Genomic DNA, 20,648 nt, shown 5'->3' on the forward strand with positions numbered 1-20,648 from the left:
ACTATTTGAAATCTGGTTTTCGGAATAATTTAGCCATATACAAAGAATTTAACTAAATAACAATTTTATTTGTACGTGTTTGTTTTTAACTGAATGTGTATTATCTACAATTTGAACGACAAAAACGGGAGACCTGTTTTGTGCGCAATGTTGTCCGGCTGCTAAAGTTCCTAATCACCAGCAAAGAATGGCAGTCCAACCGTGGCCTTCGTGACTCTTATAACGAAGGCCACGGTCCAACTCATGCAAAGGTAAGATTCCAATTTCAGTGTTTGAGTTTGTAATTTGTATCGATTGGTTTTGAGAGCAGGAAACGATTTAGTTCAATGTTAATCCATAATAGCGTTCGGGTATTTAACTTTGGATGTCTCACCGGCATAATTTTAGAATGCGTTCCCAGACGCCTGTCTGGGGATAATAAAAATTCGTTATCCCCAGACAGATGTCTGGGGATAACCAATTTTTGTTATCCCCAGACACCTGTCTGAGGATACTATCCCCAGACGCATGTAGCAAGTGGGCAGAAAGATTTTATGCAAAATGCCAAACTAGGCGTGAAAAATACCAAATATTCTGGAAAAAATACTAGTGGTTGTGTCCCAAAACAGTTAATATATCAAGTGATATTTAACACAAGGTTAAAGTAAATAGTGATCAAATGTCAAATCCAGCTCTTTTTAAAAAAAAATTTTTAAAGCAAATGGATCAATGAAATTTCTTTTGTTACTTTGATCTGAAAACGTCAAACTGGCAATTCGACTTTTTATTTTCAACCAGGAAGAAAGTTGTTAATCATCAAATCTGTTCATAGTCCACCAACCATTTAAATTTTCATTACCAACCTACCTGTTAACTTTATTGATCATCTCTTGTTTCTATAATTTGCTCATTCTGGCCACAATTTTGGGGACGACCGGGAATAATTTTTATGTCGCGGACGAATTCCTAGGCCACGGTGTTGTTCGCCCCAAAGCCCAAAACCCACACCTGTTATTTTCCTGTCTGCTTCGCACAAGACAATACAATTTAGTATCACACGTCCACAGAACTAGATCCAACAACATATTTTTATTCGAATCAGAGATGAAAATAAATACCAAAACAAGAAAGCAAAAATGGTGGAAATATGTTTAGCTCATATATGAATTTAAAATATTCCGATAGCGGTGTGGATAGGCAGCTCAGTGGGTAAGGCCACCTTTCATTTTACTCCTTTTAGCTGCACAGATTCGACAGATTCGACAAGTCGCGACCCCCCCCCCCCCCCCCCCCCCACTCTATTTTTTTTTTTTTTTTACTTTTCTTTCTTTCTTCCCAATTGATTTTTATTGTTTTCACTTTTGTTCCGAGTTCCGAGCAAGAGTTTTTTTTTTTAATCAGTTGAATTTTTTATTTCTCCGATAATATTATTTCATTATTTAATTTGCTCTAGATCTATTATTGTTTTTTTTTTTGTTTTGGTCAATGATAATAATAATGATAATAATAATAATAATAATAATAATAATAATAATAATAATAATAATAATAATAATAATAATAATAATTGTAATATTTGTTATTATTATTACTATTACCATCATAATCATTATTATATTATTATCAATAATAGTATTATTTTTATTATTAATACTCTTATTATCATACTATTACTATTATTATTATTATTATTATTATTATTATTATTATTATTATTATTATTATTATTATTATTATTATTATTATTATTATTAATTAACACTATTCCCTGCTCCGAGGGAAATCTCTCTTTTTCTTTTTTTGTTTTTTTTTTTTATATTTTGACCTAAACCTTAGAGTTTTTTGTTTGCTAAACCTTTATGTAAATGTTCCGTTTCTGAGCATGAATTTCTTAAATTGTTTTTATTTTTAAAACAATTATTGTTTTTATTTTTAACATAATTATTGTTTTTTTTTTCTCCTCTATCTGACCATTTGGTCGCTCTCTGAATATTTTTGTTTGTTTGCTTTATAATTATTTATTCTTTTTAGACACTATTTGAGATCGGAGTGGGGGCGAATATATTTGCTAGAAACTAGAAAAAAACAAGAGAGAGAGAGAGAGAGAGAGAGAGAGAGAGAGAGAGAGAGAGAGAGAGAGAGAGAGAGAGAGAGAGAGAGAGAGAGAGAGAGAGAGTTTAATAATAGAAAAAGAGGTGGGGGGAGGATGGATGGGACATTTATCCCTTTCAGCGTTCTGTAAAAAGAAGACGGAATTAAAAAAAAAAAAGTGACGTTACCAGGATTCGAACCCACAACGTCGATTCTGGTCAAACTTCCAGGACAGACGACTAAACCATTCGGCCATGACACCCACTTCGAAGTCAACGCATATTGTGTATATGTAGAAACAACTGATTTTAATGTTGGTTAATTTTATGTTTTTATAGATATTTTATTAACTTTCCTTATTTCTATGTGCATCTGGAAACATTCCATATTCTGGAATGTGGATATAATTGTTTAAAAGAGCGGAGTTTCAAATATGCGTCTGGGGATAATGAAAATTCGTTATCCCCAGACAGGTGTCTGGGGATAACAAATTTTTATTATCCCCAGACAGGTGTCTGGGGATAATCACTGCCATTTGTTTTCATTTCACTTCGCAATTTGACTGTCACTGTCAGTGTCAGTCATTACAGTACAGCTTCACTCGCCGATTCTCACTTACAGAGTTTACGTTTCCTTCACTTTATGTCTGCTTCATGCTCATTCAGAGAGTGATTCGAATACTGTGTGAGAGAAAACACTTTTCGTAATTTATGACATTTTATGGGTAACGTTTACAGTCTAGAACGTGTGTCAGTCATAACTTGACCGAAAAAGAAAACAGAAAGGAACAAAAAAAAAAAAAAAAAAAAAAAACCCAAAAAGCAGACACCCCCCTCCTCAGTCGGTGGAATCTCAACAAAAGTTGTATTTTTTTAATCCTCATCTTTCGTGGTGCGAAGCTTTCATCGCTTGTCATATTTTATTGACTCTCGCTCTTTCCTAACCTGATGATAGATTTCGAAACAATCTTCAGGGCCCGTTCTAATGAACGCGGACTAGCGCTTAGTCCCGGACTATCTCTGACTTTAGTAAATGACTAGAAAAAATCGGATTTAATGTGAGCTGACTAAGCTAGTCCCAGACTAAAATCACGTCACCTTCGGACTAAGTTTGGCCAAAATTTAGTCACTTGCTCGAGTCGGACTTGATCGTTTAGTCTCTGACTAGTAACTAAGAAACGGCGTCAACAAAGATGGCGGCCAATGTTAGACGACTCGGTTCGCGAGAAAAAAATACACAGAAAAAGAATTATAACGACAAAAGTAATCTGTTGATATTTGTCAATGCTAATGGAAACGGTTTAAAGGTCACAGATCGTCGAAAGCACACATTTTTGTCCGGGAAACTAATAAATCTGATGAAGTTGAGTGACTCAGTGAGTCTGAGTCTGAGATTTCAGCTTCGCTTGGTTCGAAGTTTAGATTTAGATATTTAGAGAATAACAAACACACAACTAGCTTATTTTTTTAATATGAAAATTATGTTGTTTAGCTAAAACACCCCCTACCCCCTTTTATTTTCTTTATTTTTGTGCCAAGCAAAGCAATGCGAAGTTACTCTCGATCACATGACATGATTCGTACGACTATGACTATGACACTGTCATTGACAGTACTGCCAAAACAACTGTCAACACATGAAAATGGCGGCAGCTGTGCTGTTTCAAATTCGTCAGAGAACACTGATTCAAGGGGAGAGGGTGTTTCGGGTCAGACTTAATCCCATCGATTCGTTTAACGACGATGAAATATACGAACATTTCCATTTTCATCGTGAACACATTTTTATACTTTGTGATCTTGTAAAAGACGACGTTGATCGTCTTCTCTGGAGGAAAGGTTAGTATTTGTATTCATTTTAATTCTAATCTCATACTAGACTAGTCTAGAAGTTTTCTTACATTCTCATGCATCCAACCCAAAATCGGTGCCAAGACTTCTTCTTCTTCTTCTCCTTCATCTTCACACCTCCTCGTCCTTCTTCATCAACATCATCATATTCATCTTCTTCTCCCACTTCTTCCTCCTCCTCTTCTTCTTCTCAACTGAACTAGTCAAACTAGCTAAGTGTTAGTGTTGGTAGATCTCTCTAATCATCACACACAAACCACTATGACTGTTACTGGTATGACATGGAATGGAAATTTTTCACCGCTCTCTGGCACTATTGAATTTTGCATTCCCTTAACCAATTTTCGAGCTCTTGTTGGAGATTATTTTCACTGTAATTGTAATATTTTGAAAGGGAACATTTTTCATGAGCAAAACCAGTTTAGAATTGAAGAAGAAAAAATTTGTACAGTTGGACTGACAAATTGCTGAGGAGAATCAATCTTTAAAATAGGATTTTTCACTCGAGGCGATGGGTAAGCGTGGCTCAGCAGTGTGGTCTTTACTTTGTATCCAAAAGGTAATTAGTTTGATCACCCGTTGTACTGTGTGCCTTGAGCAATCCATCTCGTCCTAGTTCCATTTGCGGCACTGCACTGCGGCTGATGTCTGGGTTATTCCAGTATTCCCTTGGAATATTTCCTAAAGACAGACAAATTTCCCCATTGGATGAAAAAAGGGAATGTTATCTATATGCATATATGCTGGTCTGACATCCGATTGCAATATGGGGCTCGTTTAACATTGTTGCACTGGACATTATTTTGTGTAATTTTTTGAGATTTTCATTATAACAATGAGCTCATGATGTATTGGGTTATCAGACCTGCAAATAAGTGCACGTTGCCTTAATGCTTAAGGAAAATTAGTTTATTTCATCCCAGCTTAAATGATGAGATTTACCGTTATAATATTATAATAGATGAGAGAGTAAAATACAAACTATGACGCTATTTCAATACGAAGCAGAAGTCAGAACCATTCGAAACATTACAAGAAATACAAACAACAAAAATAAAAATAAGAATATCGAATCGGAAGGTCCTGGGTTCGAGCCTCGTGCTCGGCGCATAGTTGAGTCCTTGGAAAAGACTCTTTACTCACATTCTCTCACTGTACTCAGGTGTAAAATGAGTACCTGGCCGTTAACAGTGTTGTCTTTGTCCGAAAAATTGTAATATCGCCTGACAGGCGTCATGTCCCGTCCTACATGTTAAATGTTGCTGTTGACCAGGGAACTATTGTAAAGTGCTTTGAGCACATTCAGTGGATATTGCGCTATATAAAGCTCAATTTAATTTAATATGAATCAATTATAAATCCTCTCTTGCGGTTATACCAAAGCTGTTAAAAAATCGTAATATGTTGTTTCAAAACTTGTGTCTTGTTTTTAAAATTTCACTTCAAATACACATTACAAAGATGTTGTCTACGGTCAATTTAAATAAAATATTTCACTGGATAGACTTTAAAAAGTGAAAGTAATATATTCGAGTACAGTTTCCTTGAACTTGAACTCATTCGAATATCCCAAATTTTTTCCTTATTATTTTTAGTTGTCATTCCATTCCTTACTTGAACTAATTTCACCTAGCCAATGTAAAAAAGGATTTGATTAATTCAAGGTTTTATTTTAGTGCGCCCTGTTATTTCGACCACCGAAGATTTACTGTTACATTGACAGTTACGTTTGTGTACAATATGATACACATGCATACACACAGGCACTCACACACTCCATTGCCATTTCGCATAATTGACACCTCTCTTACTTATTCTTATCACTTCGCCATTCATTCTAATTTCAATGCCATATGCCATGATTTGCTACTAGTTGGCTACGTCATTAAATGAATGATGTGATACAGGAACCTTCTCCTAATAAAGTAAATAATAATTATAAATTTCCCTTTAATAGTCCTCATGCGGAAATTTGTCTTAGGGTTTATTCAATGGGAATGCTGGAATAACTCAAGTGTCAGCCGCAGCACAGCGCTGCAAATTGAGCTAGGGAGAGGTCGCTTGTTGATGGCCACATGCCATGGTGTATATTCAAACTAGGTATCTTTTGGGTAAAAGGAAAGACCATACTGGTGAGCCACAAGTGTCAAGTACAACGACATTTTTTAAAAAATAATTAAAATTTAGCTTTATATAGCGCAATATCCACTAAATGTGCTCAAAGCGCTTTACAAGTGGACCCTGGTCAACAGCAACATTTAACATGTAGGACGAGACATGCGCCTGTTAGGCGATATTACAATTTTTCGGACAAAGACACCGCTGTGAACGACCAGGTACTCATTTTACACATGAGTACAGTGAGAGAATGTAAGTAAAGAGCCTTTTCCAAGGACTCAACTATGTGCCGAGCGCGAGGCTCGAACCCAGGACCTTCCGATCCAAAAGCGAGTGTCATACCACCAGACCACATCCGCACAAAGACATCATGCTGAAAGTAATCGCATCAAATAGTTCTTCCTTCACTCCTTCAGAGCTGCAAGGCTGGTGTAGCGGGAGTTTATCTCTGTTTCTTTAGTGTGAAACGGACAATAGTAATTGCTTGCTACCCCTTGGATAGGACACAGGTTTATTGTAAAGTACTTTCCACTAGATCTAACAAATACAGATTCCCCATCATTCCTGGGTGGTCAGTGGGGTCAAATAAAAATTTCTACTTTGCCCTTAGCATGTAAAGCGAATACCCTAATAATTGAGCTAGAGGGACCAACTTCACATCAAAGACCCGTTTAAATATCTTTAAATATTTGAAATGAAAAAAAAAAATTTAATGAATAGCAGTCCTTCAGAGGCATGAAGCCCAAGGAGCCAGGGTTTATCCCGGTTTCAGACAATAACAATTGCTTGCTACCCTTTGGATAGGAAGGTAGTCTATCACAAAGTACTTTCATGAGATCTGACAGACCTAGCTACCCAATCACTATCCCCCCCCCCCCCTTTCTACCACTTACATTACATCAGAAAAAGGGGCAAGTTGGAACAATGCAATGGTTTATTCCTCTGTTCCCCTCTCATCTGCCTCCATCCATTCTAACCCCACCACTCTCAGCCACTACCATTACTAAATGCTCTTCAAGACCTAGTAATAGTAAAGCACCGTCCCAATGATAAGAAAAGACATAATCAGGCTTCACATAAAAGCTCATTACCCAATCAGTTTTCATCAGGCACAGTTACTCAATCAGTCAGTTGTCACACATCATTCGCTTTATTAGGCATAGGTCTATCGACATATTGATCAGTCAGTCACTTGCCTCCCACTAGCCTTTTGTTGAGTCGTCATGGTATGTTACACAAAGTACATGGTTGTTAAAAGGTCACCCAATGACTATTACTCCCCCACCCTCATCCCATCTCCATTCCCTGACGCCTGGGTTATTCCATTCTTCCCTTGGAATAGACCCTGAGACAAATTTCTCCTATGGGATGAATAAAGGGAATTTTATTATTTTATATGAGGCCATTGTGCGCGAGCTGTACTGTACGTAAGTTGACTACACTTCCTGATTTAGATTTTATTGCAGGTTTTATTATATTCAAAATTTTCCTTCTCCCATTTTTAGGTCGTCTCTGATGCAAATTTATAAGTTACAAACTTGGTTCCTAAGTGGCCTGGTTCAGTGCATGCTGCAAATTTTTTTAGGAAATCTGGGCTATTCTTTGCATTTGAGGATCCACATCGCAGGGCTTTGGATGGTGTGATCCTTGGAGACAGTCGTTATATGTTAAGAAATTGGCTAATGACCCCAATACCAAAACCCCCAAAATAGAGGAGAAGAGGCATTTAACACCGCCCATCGTATCACAAAATGCACAATTGAAAGGTAAGTTTTACCAGTCATATAATCCCACCCTCCAGGAAACAACATTTTGATAATTTTTGAAATTTAATATTTCAGGTTTATTTTTATATCCACTTTACAATACAATTTGCAAATGATCAATGAAAATAAAAGAAAATTAACCAAAAAAAAGTTGTAATCATGCTGTCATTGTCATGCCATTATAAACATTAACATTTTTTTTGAAGAACTCAGATTAACCATTATAATTCTTCGCCTTCTAATTCTAATTAAATGACTGAGAAAAAAAAAGAGAGAGAGAGAGAGAGAGAGAGAGAGAGAGAGAGAGAGAGAGAGAGAGAGAGAGGTCCATTTAATTTTCATTGGTTTTAGGTGTACATGTACAAGCAATTATTGTCATTTCAACAGAGTCATTGGAGTGGTTAAAAGAAGATGGAATTGTCTCCATGACGAGCTCAGAGTGACGCCTGACAGAGCCTGCAAGGTTATTTATGTGTGTTTTTGACTCCACAACTTTGCTGTTGATGCTGGCCTACCCATGGAAGAAAACAACTGTAATGATGATGATGACAGCAATCTTAACTTTTCTCCTATTGGGACTCAGAAAGGAGCATCTGAACAGAACGTCTTGCTGTTGGCAAGACAGCCTGGCTGACTTTGATTAATAGTGCTTTTAGAAATATCGTTGAACCTCTCTAATCAGGAAATAAATGTAATCATTAATGTAGTACATCAATACAAGTATACTGTGTGCAGTATTCTTTTTGTGATGAGCTACATAAATGTCACGCTGTTTTAATTATTGTTCAAGCATATGGAAACACATTTCTATATCATATAACTACAAGTCGCCTATCAGGCATCTAGTACTCTTTGACTATCCCATTTTACTCCTTTTTACTGGCGCTGATGTGTTGCAAAAAAACAAAAACAACCCTGTTTTGCAGGAAGTATTAAAGTGCATTCACTGTAATTTTTTCTGGAATAGGTCTGATATAAATTGGAAAACTAAACAAGAATTCTCATGCCTGAGTCGGTTATCAAACAGAAGACAAAGGGGCATTAAAATTTTCTTTTTTTTAAGGTCATCAAAATCCTGAGTTGAGCAATCAAATTTTAACTGCCCTATTGTCATAAGACAATTACACATTGTAAGACCTTTTGTATAAATCATTATACCAGCCGCTTAGCCAATGCCCAGGATAGTCCCAAGTCACATTTGTGATAAGGGTCTTAAATCGCCATGCCACTGTACAAGTTTGTGACAATAGGCCAAAATAACAATCTGTATTTATTTCAGAGGATTTGTTCTACCAATAACATAAGGAACAATGGAGTGATTGTAGTAAAAAAGGTCTTAAACACTGCACGCATGCGATTTTAAAACATATCAGCTCTATCAAAAGTACAGATTGAGATAAATACAGGACTAAAACCACTCTAAATAACAATTTAAAAATCTCAAGAACCATCTTAAAAAATGGTTTAAGGCAATTCATAAGACATGTTTTAACTGCGATTTTCTAAGATATTATGAGGCCAATTTTTTCTACACTACAGACAATGTATTGCAACATGTCTCCATCGATTGCTTTAAACCATTTTTAAAATTGACTCAAAATACATGTGATTGAATTAATATTCAAATTCAAGACATTAGAAACCAATTGGGTCATGGATAAAAACTAAATGATGACGTCATTTGCGAACACTCCCAGATGTGATTTTCATACATGAATTAATTTCCTATAACTGTCATCTGCATTTTTTGCGGCCGCAAATCAGGGCAATCCGCAAATTTCCCAAATTGGCAAATTTTGGGAAAATTGGCAAATCGCGTGGCAAATTTTTGGGAAAAAAAGAAGCGAAAACAAAATAACGAAAAAAAAAGGTGCGAAACTTGAGAAATGTTGCAGCTTTGCCTAGCCCCAAACCAAGGGAAGCTATTCTCTACGGATAATGGTCTCGTGCTCGCAGTGTATCTGCATACACTGCAATTCCCAATTTTTGTGACATTCCTCAGCATGAGTTCACGAGGTATATTGAGAAACTGGGGCCCAGTGCTGTGAGAGAGTCTGATACTGGAATTATAGATCTGACCCTATTTTGGAAGTCTGTGGCAGATTACGTTCTAGCTCTCGCTGCATTGGCGTCCCGGTTTGCCTTCTCAACATGCTCGTCAGCTGATGCTGAGCAAAGCTTTTCTCTTTACAATCTTGTCTTGTCTTCCAGAAGGCGTAGACTCACAGAAAACAACATCAAAGGACTAGTTTTCCTTTACTACAATAAGTTTATCGATGCCTCTTTTTTTTGAGTAGTAAAAGAAAACTAGGCCTTTGATGAGTCTGACTGAAAGTGTACGTTTGTGTGTGTGTGTGTGTGTGTGTGTGTGTGTGATTGTCTGAAAGTTTGGGCGCATAAATCACTTTACATTGTGTAAATTAATAAATGTAGCCTACTTAAATGTAATAAATTGTCTTCTATATATATTTTTTTTCTGTATCGCATGTTAATTTTTACTGAAAGGCTTAGTTCTCCTCGGCAAATTTTGGTCTTTGTGGCAAATTTTGGGGGTTTTTTTGGGCAAATTTTAGGTCCCAATTTGGCAAAAAATGCAGATGACAGCTATAATATCAAAACATATAAAAAGAATAATTTAATTATAAGTAGTGTCATAATTAATATGCCTCATCTTAAATTTCATGTATTCAATTTTTAGGGTATTTTGTTCAACAATGGAGTTGGTTTTTTTTTTATAATGGAGTTGTTCCGACTGCAGCCATTGATCCATTAATGGATTGTCAGTGATCTGTCATCTCCTCTTTGGGCCAGCTTGCCGTAATCTTTGGCTGATGCCATCTGAGGCATTCCACTCCTCTGGTGTATGGGGAAGAGTTTCTGTTGTCTCCTCTTGAAACTGATTTGAAAATTATCTACTACAACTACTGACTCCACCACAGAGCAATCAACAAAACTGATTTCATTAATCTCATTCATATCCATCTGTCTGGCTAGTGTTGAAGCTGTGGAGGAAAAATAATATTTAGAACATCTTTTTCACTGCATTGAAACAAAACAACATTTATATCTGTGAATTATGAAACTGGCCACATTATGAAATCAAGTGGTGCTGAAATCAAAAACGTCATTTCATTTTGAAACTTCTCTGATACCACATTGTCGTCAGGTCAAAGTCAGAATTTGGAATGATAAAAACCTTAACTTTTAAACAATGTTATCTCCTTAAGCAACATGAAATGCTGGCCATTTAATTAAGATGATTTTAGAACTACATCCCACTTTTTAAACAAATCCTTATAAACTGTTCGTCAGTGCTTAAAAGTGTTAATATGAATATATTTGAGAAGACGATGGACTCAGCAACAGTATACATTTTTGTTTTATTTCCTTGTAAATCATCTTTTTGTTTGAGTATTTTTCTCTAAGGGGGAACCAGTATTTTTTTTTACATATGTAATATGTGATAAGTAAGCATTTGAGTGTCTTAATGGGGACCTGTGCTTGTGCCTGGACGACACTTTTAGGTGACTTCAAACTAAGTACACCGATGGCATGCTCTTGGAATCTACATCCATTCCATATAAGAACCATTCCCTTTTTGTTTTACTTATAAGTGCTTTGAATTGTTAATCTAGAATTGCTTGACTATCCATTTGCATCCTTTTTACTGGTGCTGAAATGACCTAAATATGTCGCAAGCAATTTAAAACAGAAGAGAATTTATAATTCTAGAACATTTTGCTATCCCATTTTCTTCCTTTTTACTGGCACTGATATGACCTTAATGTGTTGCAAGCGCCGTAAAACCATTAAAAACAAACAAATAAAGAATGTTGATTAAACAAAATCACACAAACACACTTATGTTATACTTCGTGGTCCCACTGTCACTTCAATGTCCCCCATTTTGACCAACTTGTTACCCGTGATAGTCCTTTCAGTACTGTTGTCAATGTTAAATACACTGTTAGTGGCTATGTGGTCTTGTGGTATGACACTCGCTTTCGGATCGGAAGGTCCTGGCCCTGAGCCTCGCTCGGCGCATAGTTGAGTCCTTGGAAAAGACTCTTTACTCACATTCTCTCACCGTACTCAGGTGTAAAATGAGTACCTGACCGTTAACAGTGCTGTCTCTGTCCGAAAAATTGTAATATCGCCTAACAGACGTCATGTCCTGTTCTAAATGTTGCTGTTGGTCATGGACCCCTTGTAAAGCGCTTTGAGCACGTTAAAAAATTTTTTTCTTTAGTCTTTCGGGTGAAATTCTATTAATAATTTAATGACTTTGTAGCAAAAGAATTATGCTTACTGATTATGGTGTAATCTCCAAGATTACAGTCAGATATGTCAATAATATTTCTGGCTGGACTGGGATTCGGAACAAAACTCTCAGTGCTCATAACTGTAAAGAAAATTGTTGATAAATTTGAATTAATGAAGTATAGAATTCACAAGTTGCACTTCAAGTCCAGATTACCCATTACAAACTTAATGAGAAGGAACACAGTGGTGTTTTTTTTAAAAGGTGAAATTATGAAATTATAATGATTTTAATTCTATTTATATCAATTTTAATATGATACGATATCAATTGATTTTAATGTAAAATTTGCATCATATAATTACGGGTCTCTGGCTCTTTTTTTTTTTAAACCATGAAATGCATCCAAGTGTAATCTTATCTTCTGATCTTGAGACCCATGAATCCCAGAAATAACAAATCTGCTGGGAATTGAACCCATGACACTTTGATTCACATGCAAGCATGATAACTCGCTGTGCCATTGGCTTGCCCTAAATAAAACACACTAAATGAAACAATATAAATCTTTACAGGACCCAATTCCAAAGTGGAATTTCAATACAATGTTGCGTGATGCCACTTTGACTATTTGTGATAAAAAATACATGGCAATCCCTTATGACACATAAGCTCTTGCTCCATCATTTATTTCAAATTTGAAATATTCATATAATTTTGTCAGCTACTTCAGGATTGATGGTGTAAAGTAAATTTCAAGATTTTAACTACCATTGAATTATTAAATGTGAATACTCTTGTTTTGATACTCGACTTCAGTCTTCATTTATTGTTTTAATGTTTTTAAAATTGATAAAAAATCAAGAGGAAACGTGTCCCACAGGCAGTTGTTAGATATGCAATAGAGGTGATATACTTTTGAGACTTAACTACCAAAAGAGGATAGTTATGTTAGAGAAAAATATTGTTCAATGAATCTGTGCATAGGCAATTGTAAGGATGAGTCAATATTAGACGATCACAAAAGATGCATGCAAACATAGTACAAATTACTTGTTTAAAATATTGTAAGGTACTATCTTTATTCATGTCAGGCAGCCCCAGAGACCAGCGATCACATTGTCCTCCACTGTCCAGTCACTAAACTTGAAGGTGGCTATGAAACCGTCCTTAGTGCGGAGGAAGACTTTAGAAGCTGAGTTGACGAAATAAATTTGGAGGTGTAGCCATATGCTACTACTACTACTTTATTCATGGAATGCCTAGATGACAGCCTTTTACATTTGTATACAGAACAATGAATGGAACTATTATAATTGCAGAAATTTACCTTGAATACCATCAACAATGGTACTACACTCGCCAATAATGACGAGTACCGGTACTTGTTCAGTAAAGATTGAAGAGGGTCCTGGTTTCCCCCTCCAGTCTGCTTTACAGAATCAACATGACTTTGGACTATTCTTTTCTTGTCCTTGAATTTTTTTTTAGCTCCATCACCGAACGGTTTTTGAGAATTCCGCATTGATTCTCATTCTGATCTTTTCCCCGACCTGAAAATGAAAAAGGAGAAAAAAATATGTAAATCAACGATTATGTAATGAGATTGTTGAGGACATTCATTTTGCACTGGAATCAGTTCTATTGATTTCTTTTTGTTGCCATAAAATCTTTATTTATTATTTTGGTTGTAGCAAACTTTACTCGTATAATTAGTCTCTATCCTTTAAATTATTTGCATAAAAAATGTCATGCTTTTGAGTGTAGATTATTATCAGTCATACCTCTTAAATTGGCATTTTATCATTAAATATTTGTAGGGTCTGACTGGAGAGGGTGAAGATTTATTTCTTGCTTATCAAATGTACTAGGGTAGGTCGCCCTAAATCTGTATGCTTTTCTATACCTCAAATTCCAACAGCTCTAACTGCAGATTGGTTAAACTAAACTCTCAACTGTTTGAGAAACTCAATTATTTGACATCTTTTGTTAGTTTGATGTAAATACATATGAGGTATTATCAGTTAACCTTGCTTAAAAACCGAAAATAGATACCAAACCCCCTCACCCCAAATATGTATGCTCACGCCCCAAACCCGTAACGGCTTGCCCTAAACCAGAACAGTATTAAATTAGTCTACTAATGTTTCAAAATTTCATAATTTTTTTAAATATGATAATGTTGTGGTAGAATTTCATTTATGATTAGTTTGTTTTAAATATTATCTAAAAAAAAACAAAAAAAATAATTGAGCATATATAAAGAGCATTATCCTCGCATTTACGTTTGTTGCGGTTATAACTTTTGACGCGTCAGTGATTTTCTGTTATTTTTTGCACTGAAAAAAAAAAGAATAAATAAAGACACCGCTTGGGAATTTATTTTAAAAAGAAAAAAAAACAACCTTTTACTTTTAGAAAGAAGTTTATTTTCACTTCCACTTCATTTCGAATTTTTCTGGTTGTTGACTTGTTCTAAATATTCAAGCGAGTTAAAAGCTTAAAACTTTTGTCATTTTTTGTGGCAACTGACACAGATGCTAGATTGTATACTGCTAAACATGCTCAAAGCTCTGTAAGGGGCTCCAAGACAATAGCAACACAGCAATATCACAACTTTTCCCCGACAGAGTCATTACTTTTAATGGCCAATTACTCAATAAGGAGCCTTGTTCAATGACTCGACTTTGAACCACTCAGGAAGGGACTTGAATCTTGGGCCTACTGGTCCAAATGCAAGTGTAATACTACCATACAACAAAGCCCCACTTAGTAGGGGCAAAGAGGAAGGGTGAAATTTATTGCCTAACCTCCGCACTACAGTACATCTATTTATATTGTTTATTGATAAATTATGGGTGCCATGTCGGCTATTATGATGCTTTAAAATTTTCATTGAACATGCCAACCTGCTTTTTTTTTTTTTTTCATTAATTTTCTTTCTTTTTTTTTTAGAAATCCGAGACCGGGTTGCCACCTTGCCTGTTCTTGCCAAGTAGTAAAAAGGTGGATTAGAGAGCAGAGCAGGGAGATAGGAAGTAGATAAACACAATCCAAAGTAGTCTAGAGGTATACAAATACAAAGCAACATTGTGTTGTGAGTGGCAGGGACCTACTGTAGGCACTTGCAAGAATTTTTCAAAATACTGGCTTTGGGTATTAATTTAGCGTAGAAAAATAAAGGGGAGTGAAACATTAACTAGAGTGAAAAAATATCGCTCTATCTCAACTGGTTAAAAAGTTATGACCGTTTATGTGGTGGAAAATCTCTATATAGCTTAATAGGAAAAAATGTGACCAAAGCACAGCATCCCAATGGATAATCAAGTATAATTCAGAAACAGCTTCAGATACAACTTTGAAATTGTTACATGTGGTAAATCAACATCTCTGTAATACATTGCAAACAGAAAATGAATTATTTATTGAGAAAGAAAAGTATAGTTTAGAGCTGAGACAGGTGAAATCAAGGAAAAATAGATCACGACATACAAATGAATGACCTATTGGAATTTTGGAAAAGTCAATAATAAAATATTTATTCACATGAAGAGATAGACCAAATACACCACTGAATCGGCGTCATTTAGTTGTTCACTTTGAACTTTTCAAAATGAAAATAGACCTCATAAAAGCAAAGATATGAACTGAAAAATGTTTGAGGTGGTGCATTAGCCTACAGATGCCCAGTGTCAGTGACCGTGCTGTAGCCTATTTTTATTTCATTTCATGATAGACCAAATACACCACTGAATCGGCGTCATTTAGTTGTTCACTTTGAACTTTTCATAATGAAAATAGACCTCATAAAAGCAAAGATATGGACTGACAAATGTTTGAGGTGGTGTATTAGTATTAGCCTACAGTCTTAAAACCCCGATCCTCGACCGCTGTATAAACGTAACATACCATTCCCAACTGACTTACGCCGCAGTCGTTTAAGTGTAACACACCTTTTCCAAGTGACACGGGCATCAGTTGTAACACACCCGACTTTGATTCAGTAAAAATTCCATTGTGTTCTTTATGAAATAAAAGCCGAAGTTTGATTGGTTGATATTATTAGTTTCAGCCAATCAGCAAACAGTTTATTTAAGCTGTTTGGGTTGAGTATGAAGCTAGTTTTTGACGTAAGAAATGACGCGATCAAACCCGAGTGACGCTATATGTTAGCTACGTCATTCAAACTTGCTAGGCAAGTACTGGGAACCGGTCGTTATTTCCGGTTGACCCCAATGCGGTACTAGAGTCAGATGCCCAGTGTCAGTGACCTTGCTATAGCCTATTTTTATTTCATTTCATTAGTGACAAAGAAAAAATATATGCTTCTCTTATTTTCGCACTGTCACGGAGTGCTGCAATCTCGACATAATTGTATTTTCCAGGAGGGCTGCAGTTTCAGGGTTTGAAAAGTAAAAGTTTTTCTCTTGTTGAGCTCCATTTTCGTCAATGAATTTCAAAAGGAAATAGAATCTAAACAAAACGAAAGCGGATGTGCCGCTGATTAAATCTTTTGCGCCAGAAGAACCCAAACAGCAGCACAAAACAACCGATAGAGTCAAGGGCTAGGTCAGGACTAGGTCAGGACTTGCCACGCCCATTTCTAGGCTAAAGCCCAGCTAGTCCGAGACTAAATAATGCTCATTGAATCCGATTTTTTTTTAGACACTTACTAAGCTTGGGCTAAAGACTAGCTAGTCATTTACTAGACTAGTAAATTACTAAAGTTGGTCCGCGTTCATTAGAACGGGTCTTCATTCTCTCATTATCTGTTGATGACTGGACTGGAACTGGAAAAGGAACAAGACAAAGGCAAAGGGTCTCTGCCACCGATTTTCAATATCTTGTGTTGTTTGAGGGATTTAAGTTGGTAGCCGTTTTTGCCACATAAGACTTTTTGTTATTGTTTTTGCTGAGGGTCGATGGGAGAAGGAATGACAATGACAGAGAGGGAGGAAGGGGTGGTGAAAAAATGAGAATGTCTGGGAAAAGAAAATGTCCCACTCAACCCCTTATCGCATCTTTGATATTTGACAGGTGTCAAACTACATGTATGACGTTTTGGATCTTCCAAGCCTATTCGCCTTATTTGGTTGGTAGCTGTGTGAAAGAATACATATTTTATTGTAAAATGCAGGGAGTGCGGTCTGATCTTTTTGTCATCGCTATTATTATTCCCAGACAGGGTCTGCCAATCAATAACGAAAATTGGTTATTCCCAGACAGATAGAGGGAAAAAAACCAATATTTTTGTATTAAAAAAAAAATAAAAACAATTTTAAGAAATTCATGCTCAGAAACGGAACAAGGCCAAACACAAAAGGAGAAAAGAATAGACTCGCTCCAAAAAAAAAAAAAAAAAAAAGAAAAAAAAGGGGGGGGGGGGGGGGGGGAGGAGAGCGATTGAATTCTAATCTGTGCAGCTAAAATGAGCAACGAGTTTCCCTTGGCTCAAGAGAAATGAAAATGAAAAGTGTTTAAGTTTTTGTATGAGTGTTGGGGGGGGGGGGGGGGGGGGGGTCGTGGGGTTTTGTTACAGTTTTATACACATCCCTGTTAGTTCAATCAATTTTGTGGGTAATGATCAAGAGGGGCCTGGTCCTACAACTCTTTACGGATTTACCTTGGATTGAAATGAAAACTAAACCTCTCTGATTACTTTAGATTACCTAATTTTATTTCATACGTTTTTTTATGAAGAAGAAGCTTTTTAGGCTTTTGTAATTCATAGGAAACACCATGATATGTGAAATGATGTCTTATCTAAATTTTGCCTGAGGAATAATAAGCGAACAATTTTGAAAAGCTCTCTCTGTTGATCGAATTATCAAAAAATATATTTGTGATCAGATATTTTATTTGACTTTAAAGTGAAATCTAGAGGCATTAAAACATATTCAATGTTTATTAGACTTTTCTTATGTGATCAGAAATTAAATACAGGAAATATTGATCAAATGAGTTCACCGGAAGGTAAATAAAAGCCCATTTTTTAAAAAGCTAATCAACATTGGTTATGTAATCTTGCCTTCATGATCATAAACCTCTGATAAAATTAGACCTGACCCAACGGTTTAAACAACCTTGTGGTATCTGAGTTCCAGGTCCATTATGTTTTCTAATGTTTTTATTGAATATAAGCAAACCATTAAGAATTAGGTCATGTCTATATATTCAACATTGAATGGTATTTCTTCTTACATTGAAATAAGTGGTTCTTTAGAGTAATAAGGCTCATGGAACTGGAGTTTTTCCTGTTTCTGTAACATGAAGCAACAGACCTTAAATAGTGCTTGATAACTTTCTTAAAACAATAAATGGTATTTCATTTTACTTTGAAATAATTGGTCCTTTAGAGTCATAAGGCTCATGGAACTGGAGTTTTTCCTGTAACATGAAGCAACAGACTGTAACAAGTGCTTCCTGAAATCTGAATAAGTTGCACATTTACATTTTACTTGTAGAGTTAGATCCAGTTATTCATTCAAACATTGGTATCTTAATTTCGAATTGTCATTTAATTATAAAGTTAAATAAATCCAATGATAATAATTGATAAAATAAGGTAATTATAACTTTTATTCATTGTTTGGTCCATATGAATTTTACTTTATGATTTTGTGTGAGATGATATTGCTTTTTATGGGACCATGGGAAAATGGTTTAGGATGTCATGCTTATCATTTTTTTTTCAGATCTAAATAACATTACAACAAGAATGAGTCTCTGCATTTCTTTAATTGTTCTGGAAGCATTGGCCTGCCTATACCATGGGAATTAATCAATTTATATTCAGGAAGAAGTATCATAATTATTATTATTATCATCATCATCATCATTGAGTCTTATCCTTCAAGATTATCAAAATGGCTTTCATATTACTGTATCTTTTAGAATTCCTCATATATCATTATGGACCCTTCTTTGTTTTTTTAATTGGAATTAATGTTTTTCTTCTATATTCTATATTCTTCATAAAACCTCTCAGCTTTATTTACCTAATCTAGAGACTAGAGAATGGTGATTAAGAGAACAGGAACATGTTTTGCTTTCGAGCGTTTCTTAATTTTAAAAGCAGCTTACTGTAGTTTGTAAAGATTTTTTTAAACTTTTTTCTAATACACGTTAAAACCAATGCATATCTATCCCTATGTAATTTTTGGCAGTGATCTCTCCATTTAAATGGTATTGGCTCCTGTTTCTTTATAAAAATGCCCTGTGAGCTTGTTATACACTTGACAGAAACATTTACATAGGGAAGTCAAGAAGAATATAGCAAAAGAAACCTGCTTCCTTGGTTATGAATAAGAAATTTAAAAAGAAATAGGCAATGACCTCTTTATCTTGTCTACCATTTAACTTTATAATTATTTTTTTAAGGTTATTATATCCTTTTCTATATTTATAATTTAATTTATCAGCAAGATAAGAGTATTGATGAATCCATCTATCTAGCTGATTTGTAATGGTAGTAGATGTTGATAGATGGGACCATGTGATGTTGCAGAACATATTTTTAAAAATTGTATTGCATTGTTTCATTTATCATCAACATCATATTAAATAATGCAGTGGCTTAATCACAAACTTTCTGCACTTCATATGCAAGACAGTGACGCTTTTGTGCTACATTTCTCGAAATATTCACAAAGTTTCTGTATTTTGTAAATAAGACCATGGCGCTTTTGTCTTAACTGGTTAGTCGCAAATTCTGCCTTTGTATTCCATTTCTCGAATAAAATTATTTTCTATTTATTCTATTTATTTGCAAAGTTTCTGCACTTTATAAACAAGAACATGATGCTTATGACTGTACAGGTTAATCGCAAATTCTTCCTTTGTGTTCCATTTCTCGAATCAAATTATATTAAATTCTATTAAATAATCATTTTAATGGAAAACTTTCTGCACTTGATAATTATATGCAAGACCATAATACTAAAGTCTACACAGGTTAATCGCATGTTCTGCCTAAGAAGTACATTTCTTGAATCAGAACCTTTCTTAACCAAAGCTTTTGCTGAGGCTCTTACATCACAGATTTTTAAAAATGGAACTACACAGTTTCAGTAATAATTATCAATTTTTTTCTTTTTTTTTCTTTCTCTTTCACAGGATGAGAATACAAGCATACCTTTAATGGAGAAACATCATATCTATATTTTTTTAAATGATTTCAGTGTGAATAACATGAATATGAATGAAATGACAATAAATGTGATATAAATTTATAATCTGTTTTTAATTTATTTGGATTTCACAAGTTGTGTTATGGCACTCAGATACAGCAGGACGGGTGAGACTGAGAACCAATCCTCACAATAGCACTAGAGGTCTTGTATATGCAAGATGTGATTTCCATTGATACAGTTTAAAGACTGTCCTGTTTTTATTCATTCTGGTGAACGCTGTAGGGTTTTTTTTTTTTGTTTCTTGTTTTAAAAAAGATTCTTTGGGCTTTTTTCTTTCAATCTAAGTCTAAGACTTGATTGAATTCTGACTCAATGCAAATCAACTTTGTTCCAACTCCTCAACTTCAAATTACAATGAACTTGTGCGCCCTTCCTTCTCTGTTAACCAACA

At 35.2% G+C, this 20,648-nt stretch overlaps 1 protein-coding gene and 1 long non-coding RNA gene across 4 annotated transcripts; one reads left to right on the top strand and one right to left on the bottom strand.

Moving 5' to 3' along the window:
• The first annotated feature begins 7 nt into the window (after positions 1–7).
• On the top strand, positions 8–20,296 carry LOC144980262 (uncharacterized). 3 transcript variants are annotated; one of them, XR_013646847.1, is made up of 4 exons: positions 8–251; positions 7,544–7,804; positions 8,192–17,157; positions 18,761–20,296. It is a non-coding gene; the product is annotated as an uncharacterized LOC144980262 (long non-coding RNA). The 3 variants fall into 3 exon arrangements; XR_013646846.1 differs by lacking the exon at positions 8–251 and adding an exon at positions 2,761–3,908; XR_013646848.1 differs by lacking the exons at positions 7,544–7,804; positions 8,192–17,157.
• Positions 7,855–13,534, bottom strand: LOC144980261 (uncharacterized). Its single transcript, XM_078927891.1, has 3 exons — positions 13,396–13,534; positions 12,114–12,206; positions 7,855–10,806 (listed from the first exon to the last, which is right to left on the bottom strand). The coding sequence occupies exons 2-3, from the start codon at positions 12,202–12,204 to the stop codon at positions 10,574–10,576; spliced, it is 324 nt and encodes a 107-aa protein (XP_078784017.1). The 5' UTR covers positions 12,205–12,206; positions 13,396–13,534; the 3' UTR covers positions 7,855–10,573.
• Positions 20,297–20,648: the final 352 nt, after the last annotated feature.

The sequence above is a fragment of the Berghia stephanieae genome, chromosome 9 (assembly GCF_034508935.2).
Source record: "Berghia stephanieae isolate SIO BIC M18660-M18661 chromosome 9, UCSD_Bste_1.3, whole genome shotgun sequence".
Classification (NCBI taxonomy): domain Eukaryota; kingdom Metazoa; phylum Mollusca; class Gastropoda; order Nudibranchia; family Aeolidiidae; genus Berghia; species Berghia stephanieae.

Coding starts and splice junctions, on each gene's coding strand:
- LOC144980261 (XM_078927891.1), bottom strand. CDS start 12,204: ATGAGCACTGAGAGTTTTGTTCCGAATCCCAGTCCAGCCAGAAATATT. Junction 10,807..12,113: donor TGGAGATTACACCATAATCA/GTAAGCATAATT, acceptor TTTCCTCCACAG/CTTCAACACTAGCCAGACAG.